The 16,945-nt window shown below is 40.5% G+C and overlaps 2 protein-coding genes across 2 annotated transcripts; both read right to left on the reverse strand.

The window, feature by feature from the left end:
- Positions 1–1,220: 1,220 nt before the first annotated feature.
- cbx2 (chromobox homolog 2 (Drosophila Pc class)) lies at positions 1,221–6,973 on the reverse strand. Its single transcript, XM_053338263.1, has 5 exons — positions 6,898–6,973; positions 6,712–6,755; positions 3,719–3,784; positions 3,275–3,344; positions 1,221–3,172 (listed from the first exon to the last, which is right to left on the reverse strand). Exons 1-5 carry the CDS (start codon positions 6,967–6,969, stop codon positions 1,805–1,807), a joined length of 1,620 nt encoding a protein of 539 aa, XP_053194238.1. The 5' UTR covers positions 6,970–6,973; the 3' UTR covers positions 1,221–1,804.
- Positions 6,974–10,808: 3,835 nt separating this feature from the next.
- LOC128379332 (ectonucleotide pyrophosphatase/phosphodiesterase family member 7-like) lies at positions 10,809–16,413 on the reverse strand. Its single transcript, XM_053338950.1, has 5 exons — positions 16,179–16,413; positions 15,626–15,771; positions 14,634–15,263; positions 12,861–13,095; positions 10,809–10,936 (listed from the first exon to the last, which is right to left on the reverse strand). The coding sequence occupies exons 1-5, from the start codon at positions 16,411–16,413 to the stop codon at positions 10,809–10,811; spliced, it is 1,374 nt and encodes a 457-aa protein (XP_053194925.1).
- Between the last annotated feature and the right edge of the window lie 532 nt (positions 16,414–16,945).

Here is a 16,945-nt window from a genome sequence, read left to right on the forward strand (position 1 = left end):
GACAGAAGAGTTCAGTCGAAGTGCTTTGTTGCTGAACTCCTCTCAAGGGAGCAGAAAGTAGCACACATTGTTGTGGTTTCTTTTCCGTTACATCAGATAAAGACTTTTTTTTTTTTTTTTTTTTGCTTGTCTGGGAGGCCAAGCCTGCAGCTCCGAGTGAAATGAGACGTCTGCAGCTGCAAGTGGAAAAAAACAACAACACAAAACAAAACAAAAAAAAACTGGCATTTCATTTCTGTACTAGACATTTTGAACACCAGTAGCTACAGTCACAATGAAATCTGGAGTTTTGTGGTCGCCGACAAACAATGCAGAGCCGTTTTTTTATTGTCAAAGCTTCGTCCACGCCCAACCGCTCCCTCAGCGCTTTCAAAGCATTCAGTGGTTTCAGAGGGTGGAGCCCCGTCAGGTGAGCCGTCGTCCATCATCCTGCTGTTTCAAAGCGAGCATGTACTCTCTCTGATTTCTGTCTTTTAACTACACAAGTCTGAGAAGATTGAAGTTGCTGGTGAATACTTCAGTGAAGCGGGTGGATACGAAAAGGACAGAACTGAAGCGAAAGGAAGAAGAGCAAACCTCAGTCAGGACCCAAGTCTTATCTGAGCACCAGGGAGGAACAGAGATACTCTATCTGACTCCCCACATGCTTCAGCCCATTTGGAAGAAGAAGAAGAAGAAAAAAAAAAAGAACCTTCACTGATAAACCGGCTGCACTGTGTTATGAAACTTCTTTTTTGAGATGATAATGGTGCACACCGTTCAACACCGCTAGCTTTCATTACACAGATATAAAGCTGTTGTCTGCCGCTCGAGCCGATCGCCGGTACTAACACAAACGTATGCGACATGAGAGTCATGATACATTTAGAGCTATATAAAAACAATTATATATATATTTATATTGACAAAATGATAGTATACCCTGGAGGGAAAGGTCTTCCTATCCCAGAAGAAATGAATATACATAATGCAGCAAATGTTGAGTAAAACAGAGGTAGCTAATTTATGAAACATTACAAAAATAAACATAACTATTGACTCAATACTACGAAGAATTAAAAAAAAAAAAAAAAGGTGTTTGCTTTACATTATCTATTGACTGATGTGGGATTCACAACATTAACACATTATGAACTAGCCATTAAAAGAAGCTAACCTCTCCTGCTCAAGCCTACCCTTTCATTATTTCTTCATTTTGTCTTTGACCCCCGCTGAAGCAGATCATCTCATTAACAGGGAAGCAAGAGATTCATTCATATTTTTCGCATAGATTAAACCGACCTACATCCAGTGGTCGTCGACAGTGGGCCTGCAGATCTTTCTTTTTAAATCAGAGTGAAAGAAAACTATTGTGAAGTTCTGCTACTTACTGACTGAGAACATTTGAAAAAGGTCATCGATTTTGCTTATTCCTTTCAACTAAGTTCTTGACCGTGAGTTATTTATTCCGAAGAACTCCCAATAGCTGTAATTTTGGACCCGCTGCAACCACGAAATTATTAGGCCAGTCTGTTTTGCAAACCCTTGCATCTCTGTGGGCTTTAAGCTTTACGATTAAAAAGTCACTGCCCTTCCTTCTTTCCTTCGCTGATGTTTCTTTAACATTTTAGTAGACATAAGTAAATAAATTACCATCATCAATAACCAACAGTTCACCCCCCCCCTTTTTTTCCCCCCATTCATGGTTTAGCTAAAAATCGAAGATGAAGAGCAAATTAACCTCCGTGTCCTGATGCGTTCCTCCGCCCCAAAAGTTTTATCTTTCTGCTTCGATGCCAGACAGTTTGTTTTGTCTCGTGTCCCGTCAGTAGTTTCGGATGCTGAAGAAGCCAACGCTGGTGGGCGACTCTTTGACTGTGACAGTGACTAGATTAGCCGTGACATCCGTGACGAACACGTGCTCTATCAGGCTGCGTGTGGGCTTCCAGTCCTGGTTCTGGACCATCACCGAACGATCCTGAACGGCGTAGGAGGAGTCCTGGTCGGAATCTGAGCTGCTCTCCTCTTCGCCTGTGCTCATTTCGTTCATTTTGCCTTTCTTGCCATCTTTGGACGCCGACCTCTCTTGCTGGCTCTGGACCTCTGTGGAGGGTTTATGCACACCGCTCTTCTCCAGTCTGCTCTGGGCTCTCGAGGTCTGGATTTCAGTCGTCTTATCTTTAACTTTGTCTGCTCCGGACTGGTTCTTCCTGGCCTGCAGTCCTCCAGGGGTAGCTGGACTCTGGGGGGGTTTGTACTCCTGATTTTGGGTAACAGTAGTTTTCCGTGTTGGGTTTGTTGCGTTTCTCAGACCTGATGCTGGTGGAGTGCCGTTTCCAGGAGCGTCTTTACCCTGCACCCGTTTATTCTGAAGATTGAGCGGCTGAAGACCAGAACCTTGATTGGCGGAGGCGTTCTTCGATGGTAAGGAAGCCACCGCTTTAGTATTGGGTATCCTCTGCAGTGTTGACACAGGGGTCTGAGGTTTCTTTTGTCCGTTGGGAGAGCTCAGTGTATGCTGAGTGGTTCCTTGAATGGGGTGTTTGGATGTATTCAAATTCAACGCTGCGACCCCTTTTGATTTACTAGCAGCTGCTTTCAAATCCAGACTTGTCTCGCTGCTCATACTGGAGATGGACAGTTTACCCTCGGTGACATTCCTGCTTTGGCTGGATTTGTTCAGAGAGAGGGGGGAAGGCTGGGCTGACCTGCCAGATCCCACAGAGCTCATGGAGTTTTTAATAGCCCCTCCCTGGGCCATAGAGCTCCTGTTCTGACCACCCACTGTATCCCTGGCTGAGCCCCGATGGAAACCCATAAACGTGAAGCTGGCCGGGTGAACAGGCTTCTTGATTGCTCCGGGAAGATCAGTATCTTTGGATGTCTTGAGGATTTTGCGAGGGCCCTTGGCCGGTTGAAATTCCTTCGCTTCAGGGGGCAGAGGTTTTCTGCGCCGCTTTTTGGCCGGCTCCTGTTTCGCCATGACAATCTGTGCTTTCTTCTGCGGGACAGGGTGAAGGTCTCGTGTTCTGACAGCCGGGTTTGCTTGTTTAACGTGGCTGTCGTCGTCGTCGTCGTCGTCGTCGTCGTCTGACGAGGATGAAGAGGAGGAGCACGAGGAGGAGGAATCAGAGGAGGACGACGACGAGCCAGATGAGGAGCTGCTCGACTTTGGAGCTTCAGGCACATTTTCCTAAATTAATAAAAAACAGTAAATGGTGAATGTTATGAGCTAAAAAAAACAAACACACAATGCTCATAAAGAAGGGTGCTCTCCTTTTTAAATTATACTTACAAGGATTTTTCGTGGTCGTCCTCTTGGTCTCTTCCCTCGTTTACGCAACAGCAGCTCCTTTTCTTGTTCTCTACAAACACACATTTCACCAACAGTGTTATTTTCACTCAAATTTGAAGGGTTTAGTTTTAAACAAGATGATTTTAAACATAAAGTGGATAAGAATAATGACAAGAAAGCCAAACATCACTCCGTTTATGAGCAGATCAAATGTGTTTTAACTTTGTCTGAACAATATTTGCTTGGTCTCAAATTTCAGGTTTTTCTCTCTTCTTCCTCTTGATGTAATGTAACAAAAAAAAAAAAAAAAAAGGTGATGCCTCGAAAACATTCAAGTCTGTAATCATGTGTGTGTTCAAGTGTTGCAAGGTTGATTCTGAGGTAAAAAGACAAACCAGTCATTAGGTGTGTCACTAATGGTGTGTTTTCGATGAAGACACTCACTTCTTGTTGAAAGCGGCCAACAGTCTGGGGTCGAGGATGTTTTCTTGGGGTTCCCAACTGTTGTGTCTGAAGTAAATAAATGAAATGAAGAGCGTTAAACAGCACAGCACAGCACAGTATTCATAAAAAAAAAAAAAACCAAGCCAGGAATATTAAAAAAAAAAAAAATTGCCCTGCAGCCACAACAGTGACCTCCGAATTTAGAAAATGACCTCTCAATGGAGTTCATTCATTAAGTAACAGAAGGCTCTCTTGTCCCGGCAGTCGTAAACTTACTACAGACTGCACGTATGTTACCTGAGGAAAGTGATTTAACGACTGCCTTTAAAAAATACCATCATGGGCAGCTTTCACTAAACAGCTCAGGAACTCACATCGCTCATACAACAGTAATAAATGAGTTATACTTTAAATGAGAATTTTTTAAAAAAGGACAAATCAGACCAATGGAGTACTATAGAAAAGAGCAGACTGATATTTTAGCACTTGTAATTTCTTCTATTTTTTATAATGGGTACAATTCCTTCAAAATAAAATGCTTGATCTGCTATCTATTAATTAAAAATGCCAAATATTCCCTGATTTCAGCTTGTCAAATCTGAATATGAAAATGAGGAAATCACCATGCCTTTAAAGAGAATTATGAATGGTGTTTGCTTGATGTTCTTTTACAAATCTACAAGTTAAAAAGTCTAATTTAATATAAACCAGCACATCTTTATATTGTTGTTTTCCATCTATACTCTCCATAGTCTTATCATCACCCACGTAGATACAGTAGTAATTACCTACAATGCTAAAAACAAAAACTAGACTAATTAAATCAAAAGTTGGGCTTTTAGATGTTTTATTCTGCTACGCCCCAAAAACCTGGAATGACTTATAATGACGAGATTTAGCATCCCAACACCACCAATCAGTCATTTTGAGGGAGTAACTAAATGCGACGATGGGTAAATATGCAGTAGTGTGAGTCAGTAAAATGTGAGCAATTTGCAAAAAAGCGTGTTATTATGTTCTCTTTAGAGCAAAATCCTCCAAAATCATCCTCCTTTTTAAAAAAGCAGGTTTTCACAGTTTCTAGGATATATGGTCACTATTTTTTAAAAATTTGATGCATATTTTGGGGGATTGCTATAAAGAAATATGAGTTTAATTTAACCCTTCTGTTGTCCTCGAGTCAAGGGAGGAAGGGAGGAAGGAAGAATGGAAGGAAGGAAGGGAGGAAGGAAGAAGGAAAGAAGGAAGGAAGGATGGAAGGGAGGGAGGGCGAAGGAAGGAAGGATGGAAGGGAGGAAGAATGAAGGAAGGAAGTATGGATGGAAAGGAGGGAGGTAGGAAGGAAGGAAGAAAGAAGCAAAGGGGGAAGGAAATATGGAAGGAAGGAAGGAAGGAAGGAAGGATGGGAGGAAGAAGGAAGGGAGAAAGAAAGAAGGAAAGATGGAAGGGAAGAAAGAAGGAAAGGAGGAAGAAGGAAGGAAGTGTGGATGGAAAGGAAGGAGGAAGGAAGGAAAGAAGGAAGGGAGGAAGAAGGAAGAAAGAAGGAAAGGGGGAAGGCAAAATGGAAGGAAGGAAGGAAAGAAGGACAGAGGAAAGAGGAAAGGAAGGAACAGACAGGGTCAATTTGACCGGGAAGGACTAGAATATCACATCAGATAATTTTTATCTCCGTAGTGAGAACAGCTGTCGTCTTCAAAACACCAAAACATGAACAAAGCAGAAAGGAGGAGCATTTCTAGGTTCATGGAGGTACTCTGACATTTGTGGGAAGCCCCCCCCCCCCCAAAAAAAACAAAAAACAAACAAGAAGTGTGTTGTGCTGTTTTGAAATGTGTTTTTAGAAAGCTGAAATAACTCTGTGTGTGTTTGCAGTTGTTTCAGGATCATAAAAAGCTCCAACTCTAAATTACCAAAAGTGCCCAATTTTGCTTTTTTTAGTTTTTTTTTAAAGGTGTACTCCGCCTTATTTTCTAGACAGGGTGTGTATACTTCCTTACTTGAGTATGAGTGTATATATCACAAGCTGTGCTGTGATTATATGATGTTTTTTTTTAAATTTAAATAATCAGATAAACAAAAACTTTTCCTAAAAACAGGCCATTTTGTTTTTTTCCCCCCCTCTCCTTAAATGATGTGGACTACACGCATATATAATGTACCTTTCTCTCCTCATCACTTGTTGTTGAAGGGCCTATTCTGATCAGCAGTCACCAGTGAAATAATCAACCCCCACCCTTTCTCTCCCCCCCCCCTCCCTACACACACACACACACACACACACACACACACACACAAAGGATGGGGGTCTAACAGAAAAGCCATGGAGCTGGCAGCAGGCAACAGTGTGCATTGATGGTGGATTACAGCAACAATGTGGAGTGAACAGAAAAGGGCAAGTGACAAGAAATGAAGGCAGACTGAAGCATTACAAGCTGCTAAAAAAAATTAAACACTAAAAACTAAAATAAATGTTAAATATAAGAGTTTAAAGACTATAAAACCATGCAAAAAAACGCTATAAATCAAAAATATCATATATAAAACTGACTGATTGATTTCAGAGTCACACACATACACATATAACTTGTTGGTTTTTTAGCTAAGGGATAATATATATGTTAATTATTATGAATATCTGGATAAACAAAAGGTATAAAAACATCGTAAAGATAGCTTTAAAGCAGCTGGATTAAATATTTCCTTTTTACCCACTTCCTAAATTTGAGGTGTAATGAACAATAGGGGAGGCATATATGCAAAAAAGGCAGGATTTGTGTAGCTGTATTTGAATAAAGTGCACACGGGAACATAATGTAACACGCTGTTGTAGTTTGGACTCGTGTGTTTTGTATAATTCAACCCACCCCCCCCTCTAAAAAACCCTAAAATCACGGTGAAGCTAGCCAGGTTTTTAAACACAAAAGCGACACGTTGTTGTTGTTGTTTTCATTGTTTCGGGGCAGAGCAGCAGCAGCAGCAGCAGCAGTACTTACTTGGATGACCATCCCCTCCACTTCACAAGGAACTCCAACTTTCCCTGAAAGAAAAAAAAAACGGAGAGAGAAAGAAAGAGAGAGAGAGAGAGAGAGAGAAAAAAACATTGGCAAAACTGCCCCCCAAAGATTTAAACAACGTGGATTAAATTTAAAAGAATAAAAAAAACGACTCACGGCTCTGACCTTTCTCAGTCGTTTGTTTAAAATGCATTCCGCATCAAAAACCTGCTCTCCCACGGCGCTTAGCTCCTCCATGTCTGCCTTCTCCCCCCGAAATAAGAAGAAGCCCTTTATCAAAAAAGAGGAGCTGCGTCAAGTCACGCAGAGGCCAGCGTGTGCAGGGGACCGGATGTTACAGCGCGTCGCCTTCAAAGTAAAAGACATAGCGGTTAGAGCGTAAAGTAAAGTAGACTATAATAGAGTAGAGTAGAATATAATAGCATAGAATAGGGCACAGCAAGATATAATATAATATAATATAATATAATATAATATAATATAATATAATATAATATAATGTAATGTAATGTAATGTAATATAATATAGCATAGAGTAGAATAGAGTAGATCTTTACTGTCCACCAGAGTGAATATAGTCAATGTAATATAATATAATATAATATAATATAATGTAATGTAATAAGATATAATATAATATAATATAATATAATGTAATGTAATATAATATAGCATAGAGTAAAATAGAGTAGATCTTTACTGTCCACCAGAGTGAATATAGTCAATGTAATATAATATAATATAATATAATATAATATAATATAATTGGTTAGAGTATTATAGCATAGAGTAGAATAGAATAAATCTTTACTGTCCACCAGAGTGAATATGGTCAATATAATATGACAAAATACAATACAATATGATATGATATAATATAATATACTATAATAGAGTAGAATATAATAGATCTTTTTGTCCACTCGGGTGAATATGATTCATAGTGTGTAATATAATATAATATAATATATTATATATATAATAGAATAGGGTAGAACATTATAGAATAGATTAAGCCAGAAAACAGTAGAACAGAAAACAGTAGAGTAGAACAGAATAATATAGAGTAGAGTAAAGTAAAATAGGATAGATAAGGTTTGAATAGAATAGAATAAAATAGATCTTTATTGTTAGTCAGAGTGAAAAAGTTGTGTTTTGCTCACCAAACCATAAGGACACACTGACACTAGTGAGCAGCAGTGACAAAATCAGTTTGATTGATTAGTCGTCCATTGTAATGTCCCAACTGACTGCGAGCTATGCAGTGCTGCCTTGGATGTGAAACAGCTGATTAATTTTAGTTGAAATGAGGCTTTATGTCTGCGATACTTCATTTCAGTCGTTTCACTACAAAAACGTTAAGTCGCTATCGGCTGTATTTGATGTCATTTCCTGTAAAGGAACATCTAAATGTCACAATATAAACTACAGTAGTTTGCAGGATGCATAGTGATGAGGTAATGTATCTATATATGGCTATATGTCAGATTAATGATCATAATATGCATACGGTGAAGCAAAGTAAAACGTTGATTTAGTCTTTTTATTTAGCTGCTTTTCATTAAATGCTCCTTAAATATAGCATAAAACAACATCTCTCATAAAATTCATACATATGCAATATAAATATCATTACACAAAGTATTTAAAGTTGTATTTGTGGGGGAATTAAACTCAGGGAAGTTACTCCAGCAATGTTGATTTGTGGCTCTGCTGGCAGCTGGTATCATAATTAAAATGTTTAAATATACTATAAACATTATAAAGTTGATTCAAGTTTTAATCTTATCATGTGAATATTAGTTATAGCAAGTAAGTTATGAAATATATATATCCCTTTATCAATGCATACCACAACACATATATTTAATTAAGCTTTTTAATTATTACAAAAAAACCCAAAAACATGTATTTAACGCTATAATATCACCTCATTGAGACTTTCTTTATACTTTTATAAATGTGTATTATTATATTCAACAGAAACAACCAAAAAAACATGAATAATGGCTCTCAGAGGAAGAACCCTTCAGAGTTGTAGTTTCATTGTGGAAGTCGTAAGTGGAAGTGCTCTGTTGCTGTGGTAACTTGACACAACGAGGCGTGTAGAGGCGGGCAAATGAGAGGGCTTACAATATGTCCCTTAGCAGCCACCGTCCATGAAAGAGGGGAGAGACATAAACCCAAAACATGTAGGCTGTCATAACTGCTGTCTTGATTATATACTTTCCACTACTTTTAAAGGTCCTTAACCTCACATTTTATGATTTTTAAAGAACCTTTATTGTTGTTTTTGTGGTTTTTAAATAAAACTTATTACACACAACACCTTTTATATGAGCCATTAACAGATTTATTTTAATTATCTCAGATGTTTTTATTCAGTAGAAAGGTGGAGTTTTAATTAAACATCAGAAAAAAACAAGTTTAGTCAATTGATGATATGATATTTACATTATATAAGTTTATTATGTCAAACATTAAGTTACATAAATGACACATTCCTGACTTATACATTTTATTCCCTCATAAGCAGCATGTCAGAAGTTTCAACCCCCCCACCCCCACCCCGCCAAAATAAAATAAATAAATAAAATCAACTATTATGTGCCATTAAACATATTATTTGATTTACCTTTTATTAATAACTTCCCCCAAATAAAAATAAAGTTCCCCTTATTCTCTGTTATGCACCAAAGTAGTGGAGTTAAGTTACAAGACAGAATCAGCCGGAGGGAAAGTCCGCAGTTCACAGCTGTTTCTCTCCATTTTTAGACAAAAGCATTGAGGTGTGTCTGATGATCAAAGTGAACTTTGTTTTGTTGCTTCGGGAGGAAATGAAGAACTCTCTTCTCTGAAACACAAAGCAGAAAGGAAATGAATGATGATGATGATGATGATGATGATGATGATGATGATGATGTCACCGTTTTACAAAAAGTCTGTCATCCTAATTTATAGTTTCATGTGTAATGAATAAAACTAGAAACCATATTTTAATAGAGCAACAATATTCTATTACATATCAATATTAACCCTCCTGTTGTCCTCGAGTCAAGGAAGGAAATGAGGGAGGAAGGAAGGAGGGAAGGAAGGAAGGAAAGGAAGGAAAGAAGGAAGGAAGGGAGGAAGGAAGGAAAGGAGGGAGGGAGGAAGGTAGGAGGGAGGGAGGGAGGAAGGTAGGAGGGAGGGAGGGAGGAAACAAGGAAAGAGGGAGGGAGAAAGGAAAAGAGGAAGGAAGGAAGGAAGGAAGGTAGGAGGGAGGAAGGAAGGAGGGAGGGAGGAAGGAAGGACAGGGAAGAAGGAAGGGAGCAAAGGAAGGAAAGAAGGACAGAGGAAAGAAGGAAGGGAGGAAGTTAAGGAAGGAAGGAAGGGAGGAAATAAGGAAGGAAAAGAGGAAGGAAGGAAGGGAGGGAGGAAAGGAGGGAGGAAACACAGAGGAAATGAAAGAAGGAAGGAATGAAGGATGAAGGAAAGAAGGGAGGGAGGGAGGGAGGAAACAAGGAAAGAGGGAGGGAGAAAGGAAAAGAGGAAGGAAGGAAAGGAAGGAAAGAAGGAGGGAGGGAGGAAGGAAGGACAGAGGGAAGAAGGAAGGGAGCAAAGGAAGGAAAGAAGGACAGAGGAAAGAAGGAAGGGAGGAAGTTAAGGACGGGAGGAAATAAGGAAGGAAAAGAGGAAGGAAGAAGGAAGGAAGGAAGCAAGGATGGAGGAAAGAAGGAAGGTAGGAGGGAGGGAGAGAGTGAGGAAACAAGGAAAGAGGGAGGGAGAAAGGAAAAGAGGAAGGAAGGAAAGAAGGAGGGAGGAAGGAAGGAAGGAAAGAAGGAGGGAGGGAGGAAGGAAGGACAGAGGGAAGAAGGAAGGGAGCAAAGGAAGGAAAGAAGGACAGATGAAAGAAGGAAGGGAGGAAGGAAAGAAGGGAGGAAAGAAGGAGCAGTCTAAACAGACGGGGTCAATTTGACCCGAGGGGACGACAGGAAGGTTAAAGCATTAATATTGTGAGTTATATTCATATGAACCCTACACATGGAGTAACTACAGTATATAATTACATATATGAATAATTACTAATTCAATCATTACCTTTTATTCTTCCGTTTGTTCTCCATTATTCTGCGAGACGTCACCACCGTGAAAACTACAACTAGAAATCCGGCCACTGCTGCGAGTCCAGTGAAGAAATCCTGCATGACGTCCATACCTTCACCTGAAAAAACTAGAACAGAGAGAACATATTAATAAAGGATGATGTTTATAATTATAGATTAAATTAGCAGATTGTCTATATTGATTATCTTTGTGCCACATTCATCCATTTTTGCTCTAGAACAGAGGTGTCAAACTCCTTTTCATTCATTCAAGGGCCACATACAGACCAATTTCATCTCATGTGGGCCGGATCATTAAAAAGATGGAGGGAGGGAGGAAGAAAGGAAGGAAGGGAGGAAGGGAGGAAAGACAGATGGAAGGAAGAAAGGGAGGAAGGGAGGAAGGACAGATGGAAGGAAGAAAGGGAGGAAGGAAGGATGGAAGGAAGGACAGATGGAAGGAAGAAAGGGAGGAAGGACAGATGGAAGGAAGGAAGGAACAAAGAAATGATAAAAGGAAGGAAGGAAGGACAGAAGGAAGAAAGGGAAGAAGGACAGATGGAAGGAAGGACAGAAGGAAAAAAGGAAGGAAGGAACAAAGAAAGGATAAAAGGAAGGTAGGAAGGACATATGGAAGGAAGGTCAGAAGGAAGAAAGGGAGGAAGGACAGATGGAAGGAAGGACAGAATGAAGAAAGGGAGGGAGGAAGGACATATGGAAGGAAGGACAGAAGGAAGAAAGGGAGGAAGGTCAGAAGGAAGAAAGGGAGGAAGGACAGATGGAAGGAAGGACAGAATGAAGAAAGGGAGGGAGGAAGGAAGGAAGAAAGGAAGGAAGGAACAAAAAAAGGATAAAAGGAAGGTAGGAAGGACAGCTGGAAGGAAGGAAAGTGGGCCAGATTGCACCCCTTGTGGGGCCGGTTCTGGCCCACGGGCCGCATTTTTGACACCCCTGCTCTAGAAGTATCTGGATTTCCAAAATGACAAACCCTGCAACAGCCAATCTGGTCAGATACTCAGATAAGTGTAATTCCTGCCCTCTTCTACTCATGCAATAACAACCACAACAACAGAAACACTGACTGACCACATGATGGCGCTCTAACAGTGACTATAACACATGAGCCATGAGGCCCAAACACAACATACTTTTATATAATCACACAATCTTTTTAAAGTTGAGTTTCCTGCTGTAAGATTAAAATCACCATAAACCAATCAAAGTCAACTAGTTATTCAGTTAAAAATGGGTATTTAAATGCTGTGATGTTAGATTTTCCCACCGGTACTTGAACACACCATGATCATTACACTTTGCAAATGATGAGCAGAATTGTAAGTATGCATAATTTGTAGGGGGAAAAAATATATATATAAAATTGGCATTACTTAAATGCTCTGATGTTAGATTGTCCCAGCGGTACTTGAACACACCACAGCACACTGCATTTAATGATCATTACACTTTGCAAATGATGAGCAGAATTGTACTGTAAATATGCATAATTTGTAGGAAATGGGCTAAACAAGGAAAAATACATATATAAAATTGGCAGTATTTAAATGCTCTGATATTAGATCTTCCCACTGGTACTTGAACACACCACTGCACACTGCATTTAATGATCATTACACTTTGCAAATGGTGAACAGAATTGTACTGTAAGTATGCATAATTTGTAGGAAATGGGCTAAACAAGGGAAAATAATATCCTGGGATTAGTATCAATGCAATAAAATGAATATATTACTGCTTACATTATTGGTACAACTACTACTGCATTACTAACAATACTACCACCTTTACAACTATCACTACTACTACGACTACTACTTTCTTTAGACTTTTCTTTGTTTCAAATCTTTCCAAACTTCTCAAAGCGGTCTGGTTTCTAGTTTTAACCTACAGTAACTCTACGTCTGATATGAACATATGTGAAGTTGGAAATGATGGATGAATGGCCTAATAATGAAGGAGCAGGTGTTGAAGCGACACACTTTTGGGGGCCACGGGGAGAGACTCATTAGCCTGATAAAAACTCACCCTGAATACTGTCGCCTGTAACCAGCATGTGTTCGGTGGCGTTCAGGTGGCCGTCGTTGACCTCCGGCTCGATGCCCAAGATGTGACACATCAGGGGGTAGATGTTCACCGTCTCAAAGGGCCCCACCTCCAGGTTTTTGTGAAATGCTGGACCCACTGCCCTAAAGAGGGGCTTCATGTCCATCTCATTGTTGTCGAAGCCGTGCTCTCCTTTGTGGAACTGAACCGGGAAGAACTGGAGGATAAAGAAACACAATTCTCATGACCCAATTATAATTTGTTATATTCAATTATATATTTTAGAGCTTTTATAAGCCGGTTAATATCATCTTAACACAGAGTCGACACATTATGGCTCACTCTCATGCAGACAGCAGAGGGAGGTATAGGCTAAGTGAAAAGCTCGCTGCCAAATCAGAGAATGAAGGCCTTTTTATCTTTTTGTGATCCACTATCCACCAAAGACACAAAGATATTTAACACTGCTTGAATTAGATTTTTATAAAATACTTAAAATAAGATAAATAGCTTTGATCGTTTTGTAGTATGTGTTAAGTTTTAATGCCAACAAAATGTGAAGTACTTATCAGCGTGTATAACACCCGGTTATCTCAGCTCTTATGTAACAGTCTGAGCATGCTAGAGTCAGATAATGCCGTCATCTTGATCAACCTATAGACTTTAGATAAGCTCTTCCATCAGCGGGTTCACACGACTGATTGTTTTTCACCTATTCAGCATTTAGAGGTGTTTTATTGTTGTGGTAATTTACTCTTTTATTTATTTATATACTCTTTTTTTTATTTGATGGTTCTCACTTTCGAAAGACATGTTCAGTTGCAAAGTTGCCGTACAGTGAAGTGACTGAGTGAGTGAGTGAGTGAGTGAGTGGAGCCAAATGAAAATGCTAATTTTGAATTTTGAGGCATGAATAGCTTCATGAAGCATGTGAGAGCACTGCGTGTCATCAGCCCGGCCTGGATTATCCTGAGGACGTGCAAATGCACTTGATTAAAATTGTAATGCACTAAGATTAGAATTTAACTCTTTGTTTCTGGTTGAAAAGAGTCCAGTTTCACCATGTTCCTAGGAGCCAAATGAAACTGGCATCTTTTTCAGTGTCGTTTTACTCGGAATAAGAGTTGAATGCAGAGTATTTCTAGAATAAATAGGAAGGCTCATGCATATTATAAAGTTATTTATCTGTGACAATAAATCAGTGTGTTCAACTCGATTTCCTTATGCCCACTTAACTTAATCATAAGCACATGAATTATTGACTGTTGTTAATATGCTACTAATACAATTACAGCATGCAATGTAATGTAGTTGCAGCCTTTGTTCTTAGTAGTCTCAGTAGTAACACAGTCATTTCATAATGCTTTCACAGTAGTAACACAGTCATTTCATAATGCTTTCACAATATTCTGCAGTTTTAAAGCTGTACTTTGCGACTTGGCACGTTAATGGGCACAAATGGCAACCCAAGGTAACTGTTTACTTCACAGGGTAAATCAATAGTAATTGCAGTGGGGCAGAAAACCGCTGCTGCATGTCTCTATATGGTTTTAAAATGTCCAGCATGTCACACCAACACCTGGCCAGACTCAAATCGGTGATGTCAGAGAAAAAACACGATTTCAAATGACTGCTGCAGCCTCTCTCAGTGATTTTTTTTTTTGCATACAATTTGGCAGCTGTATATATCTCTCTGTAACAAAACCTTTCTTTAGCATAAAAGACACGAAAAAGAAAATGAATCTGTCAACGCACCCCGTTGATTACATATCCAGGGTCGGCCCACAAAATGATGGGAAGGATGCGATCATTTTTGGCGAAGTGGAAACGCTCTGGCATGTCTTCCTTTTTGTACACATGCAGGTGGGGATGGGCCCCCTTCAAAGCATTGTAAACCTTATCCAGCCTGCCCGGCTTTGGCAGCAGCATCCCAGAGGGGCCGAAGTCCACCAGGTGGAAGGACAGATCACGGAAGGAGAAGCCTGGGATCTTGGACAGGGTGATTTCTTCCACCAGCCCGTTGCGGTACACTGAGGTCATACCATGGTCTGCTGTGATGATGATGTTCAGGCGGTCGGTCAGTCCATGTTGTTCAGCTGAGTTGCGGATGTAGCCCACGGTTCGGTCAACCTGTTTAACCATCTCCCGTCGCTCTGGGGAATCTGGGCCATATTTGTGACCAGTGCTGTCCGGCTCACCAAAGTACATGGACACAAAATCCAGATCCTGGTCACTGAACCAGCCCATCACCTTGTCTGTGTTCTCTTGCCAAGCTGTCTCGTTCTTGTAGTTGTAAAGCAGTGGCTCCACTTCCCGCACCATAGCAACCTGTCCCTGGTAACTGGAAGCTGTGCCAGGAAAGTGAAGAGAGCCAGCTTTCAGGCCCTGGAAGAGCAGAAATAAGAGAGTACATTAACATCACACACATACATATGGCACAAGTACTTCTAAGCATGCCAAAGGTTAGCCTGCTCATACTGTGGATCATATACAAGCAAACAAAATCAGTAGTTGCTGGATTTCATTAATTTTTCTTAAACCCACAGCTGAGGTTGTTGGCAGTAACTGTCATCTGCATGCAGTTAACATCGACACCTGCAAAATAATTTGCAATACAACTGCAGTTATCTTCCTGGAATCATTCAGCAGGCCTTCAGAGGTGTTTTGTCAAGAGAAATGGTTTTCTAGTGCTGTAAGCAGCGAAACAGTCTCTCACAGTGATAAGATGGAAATTGTTCTGCACAGACCTGTCTCTGTGCTGTGATCCAGATAGGGAGAGTGCCATTGTCCCACCACTCATTCACAAACTGAGTCTGATAGTAAGGCTTCTTCTGACTGGTGGTTGTGTTGAACCACATGTTGTGGATTACCCCGTGATTCTCAATGTAGCGGCCTACAGAAGAGAATCACTGTCAGTCTGTGTGCACTCATTATTCATAGCGTGACACATTCACATTAAAAATTCTATCAACTTAACAGGCTGAGTGGCATGACGCTTTTGGACAAGGTCTTACGACCAACTTCGAAGATTAGAGGAATTTAATTTCAAGGAAGTTAAATTTCTTGAGAGTCAAAATAAGAATAGGAGCAGAGAATTCTTCCCTCAGTCATCCAAGCATAATCATCTTACTCAGCTATAAAAGCTGTTGGACCCTGGGACATTCAATTACAACTAATTCCTTTTTCCCATGGCTTTTTTCAATCCTTGCAAAGTAAACTCAGAGCGGTTTCCTTTTTCTGCCATGATATGCAGATCCCCTGCCAACTGCAAGCACTGTTGTAGAAAATGAAACACTTTACCTGTCAAGAGGGTGAAGTGTGTAGGGCTGGTGATGGTGAGGTAAGGAGGTGTGACATACAGGGCTTTGACTCCATCTTTGGCCATTTGGTCGAAATTTGGTGTGTACACATCACGGTCGTAGTCCCACCGGAAACCATCGAAGGAGATCAGCAGCACCTTCTGCTTCGCTTTTTCTACAGGAGCTCCGAGGACGGACGAGGCCCAGAGGAGGCAGAGACTTGCAGCCCACAGCATGATGAATGCAAACGCTTCACAGATCTGAACTGACTCGATCTCTCCCGGCTGAAACCTTCTTATTTACAAGAAGGTCCACCTCCTGGCACCTCACCTGATGTTTGGTAGCCAACATCTTCCGAACAAAGTTTTACAAACTTATCTTATCTCGTAGATTGAGCAGACTTTATCTCAGCACTTGCATGCGGCCCGGTGACGTTTATGAGCCGATTTTACGGCTGGGAGTCATGTTCACAGTGAATTTACCCCCCCCCCCCCCCTCTCTGTTTTGCTCTTGAGTACTGACAGTAAAGCAGATTAATCTCTCCGGGCATCATGGTTTTTTGTTTCCTCCTAAGTCGGCTGTTGATGCTGTCTTTCTGTTTGTCTGCCTGCCTGTCTGTGTGGCGGAGTTTCCTGTGAATCATGGACAATAGGGGAATGACACTTTGATGGGTTTCACCTTGAGTTGGGATGGTGCATGATTGATCTGACACCAGGAAAATGAAGAGGAAAATGAGAGTATATATCTCTTGGTCAGCTATCACTGGTC

Source organism: Scomber japonicus, chromosome 18 (genome assembly GCF_027409825.1).
Source record: "Scomber japonicus isolate fScoJap1 chromosome 18, fScoJap1.pri, whole genome shotgun sequence".
NCBI classification, from domain to species: Eukaryota; Metazoa; Chordata; class Actinopteri; order Scombriformes; family Scombridae; genus Scomber; species Scomber japonicus.

Excerpts from the sequence above, each read along its gene's own strand:
- cbx2 (XM_053338263.1), bottom strand. The coding sequence starts at position 6,969 with ATGGAGGAGCTAAGCGCCGTGGGAGAGCAGGTTTTTGATGCGGAATGC. Across the intron at positions 3,785-6,711 it reads TGGAGGGGATGGTCATCCAA|ACACAACAGTTGGGAACCCC; the intron begins GTAAGTACTGCT and ends TATTTACTTCAG. Across the intron at positions 3,345-3,718 it reads TTGGCCGCTTTCAACAAGAA|AGAACAAGAAAAGGAGCTGC; the intron begins GTGAGTGTCTTC and ends GTGTGTTTGTAG.
- LOC128379332 (XM_053338950.1), bottom strand. The coding sequence starts at position 16,413 with ATGCTGTGGGCTGCAAGTCTCTGCCTCCTCTGGGCCTCGTCCGTCCTC. Across the intron at positions 15,772-16,178 it reads ACACTTCACCCTCTTGACAG|GCCGCTACATTGAGAATCAC; the intron begins GTAAAGTGTTTC and ends TCTCTTCTGTAG. Across the intron at positions 13,096-14,633 it reads CTGGATATGTAATCAACGGG|TTCTTCCCGGTTCAGTTCCA; the intron begins GTGCGTTGACAG and ends TTTATCCTCCAG.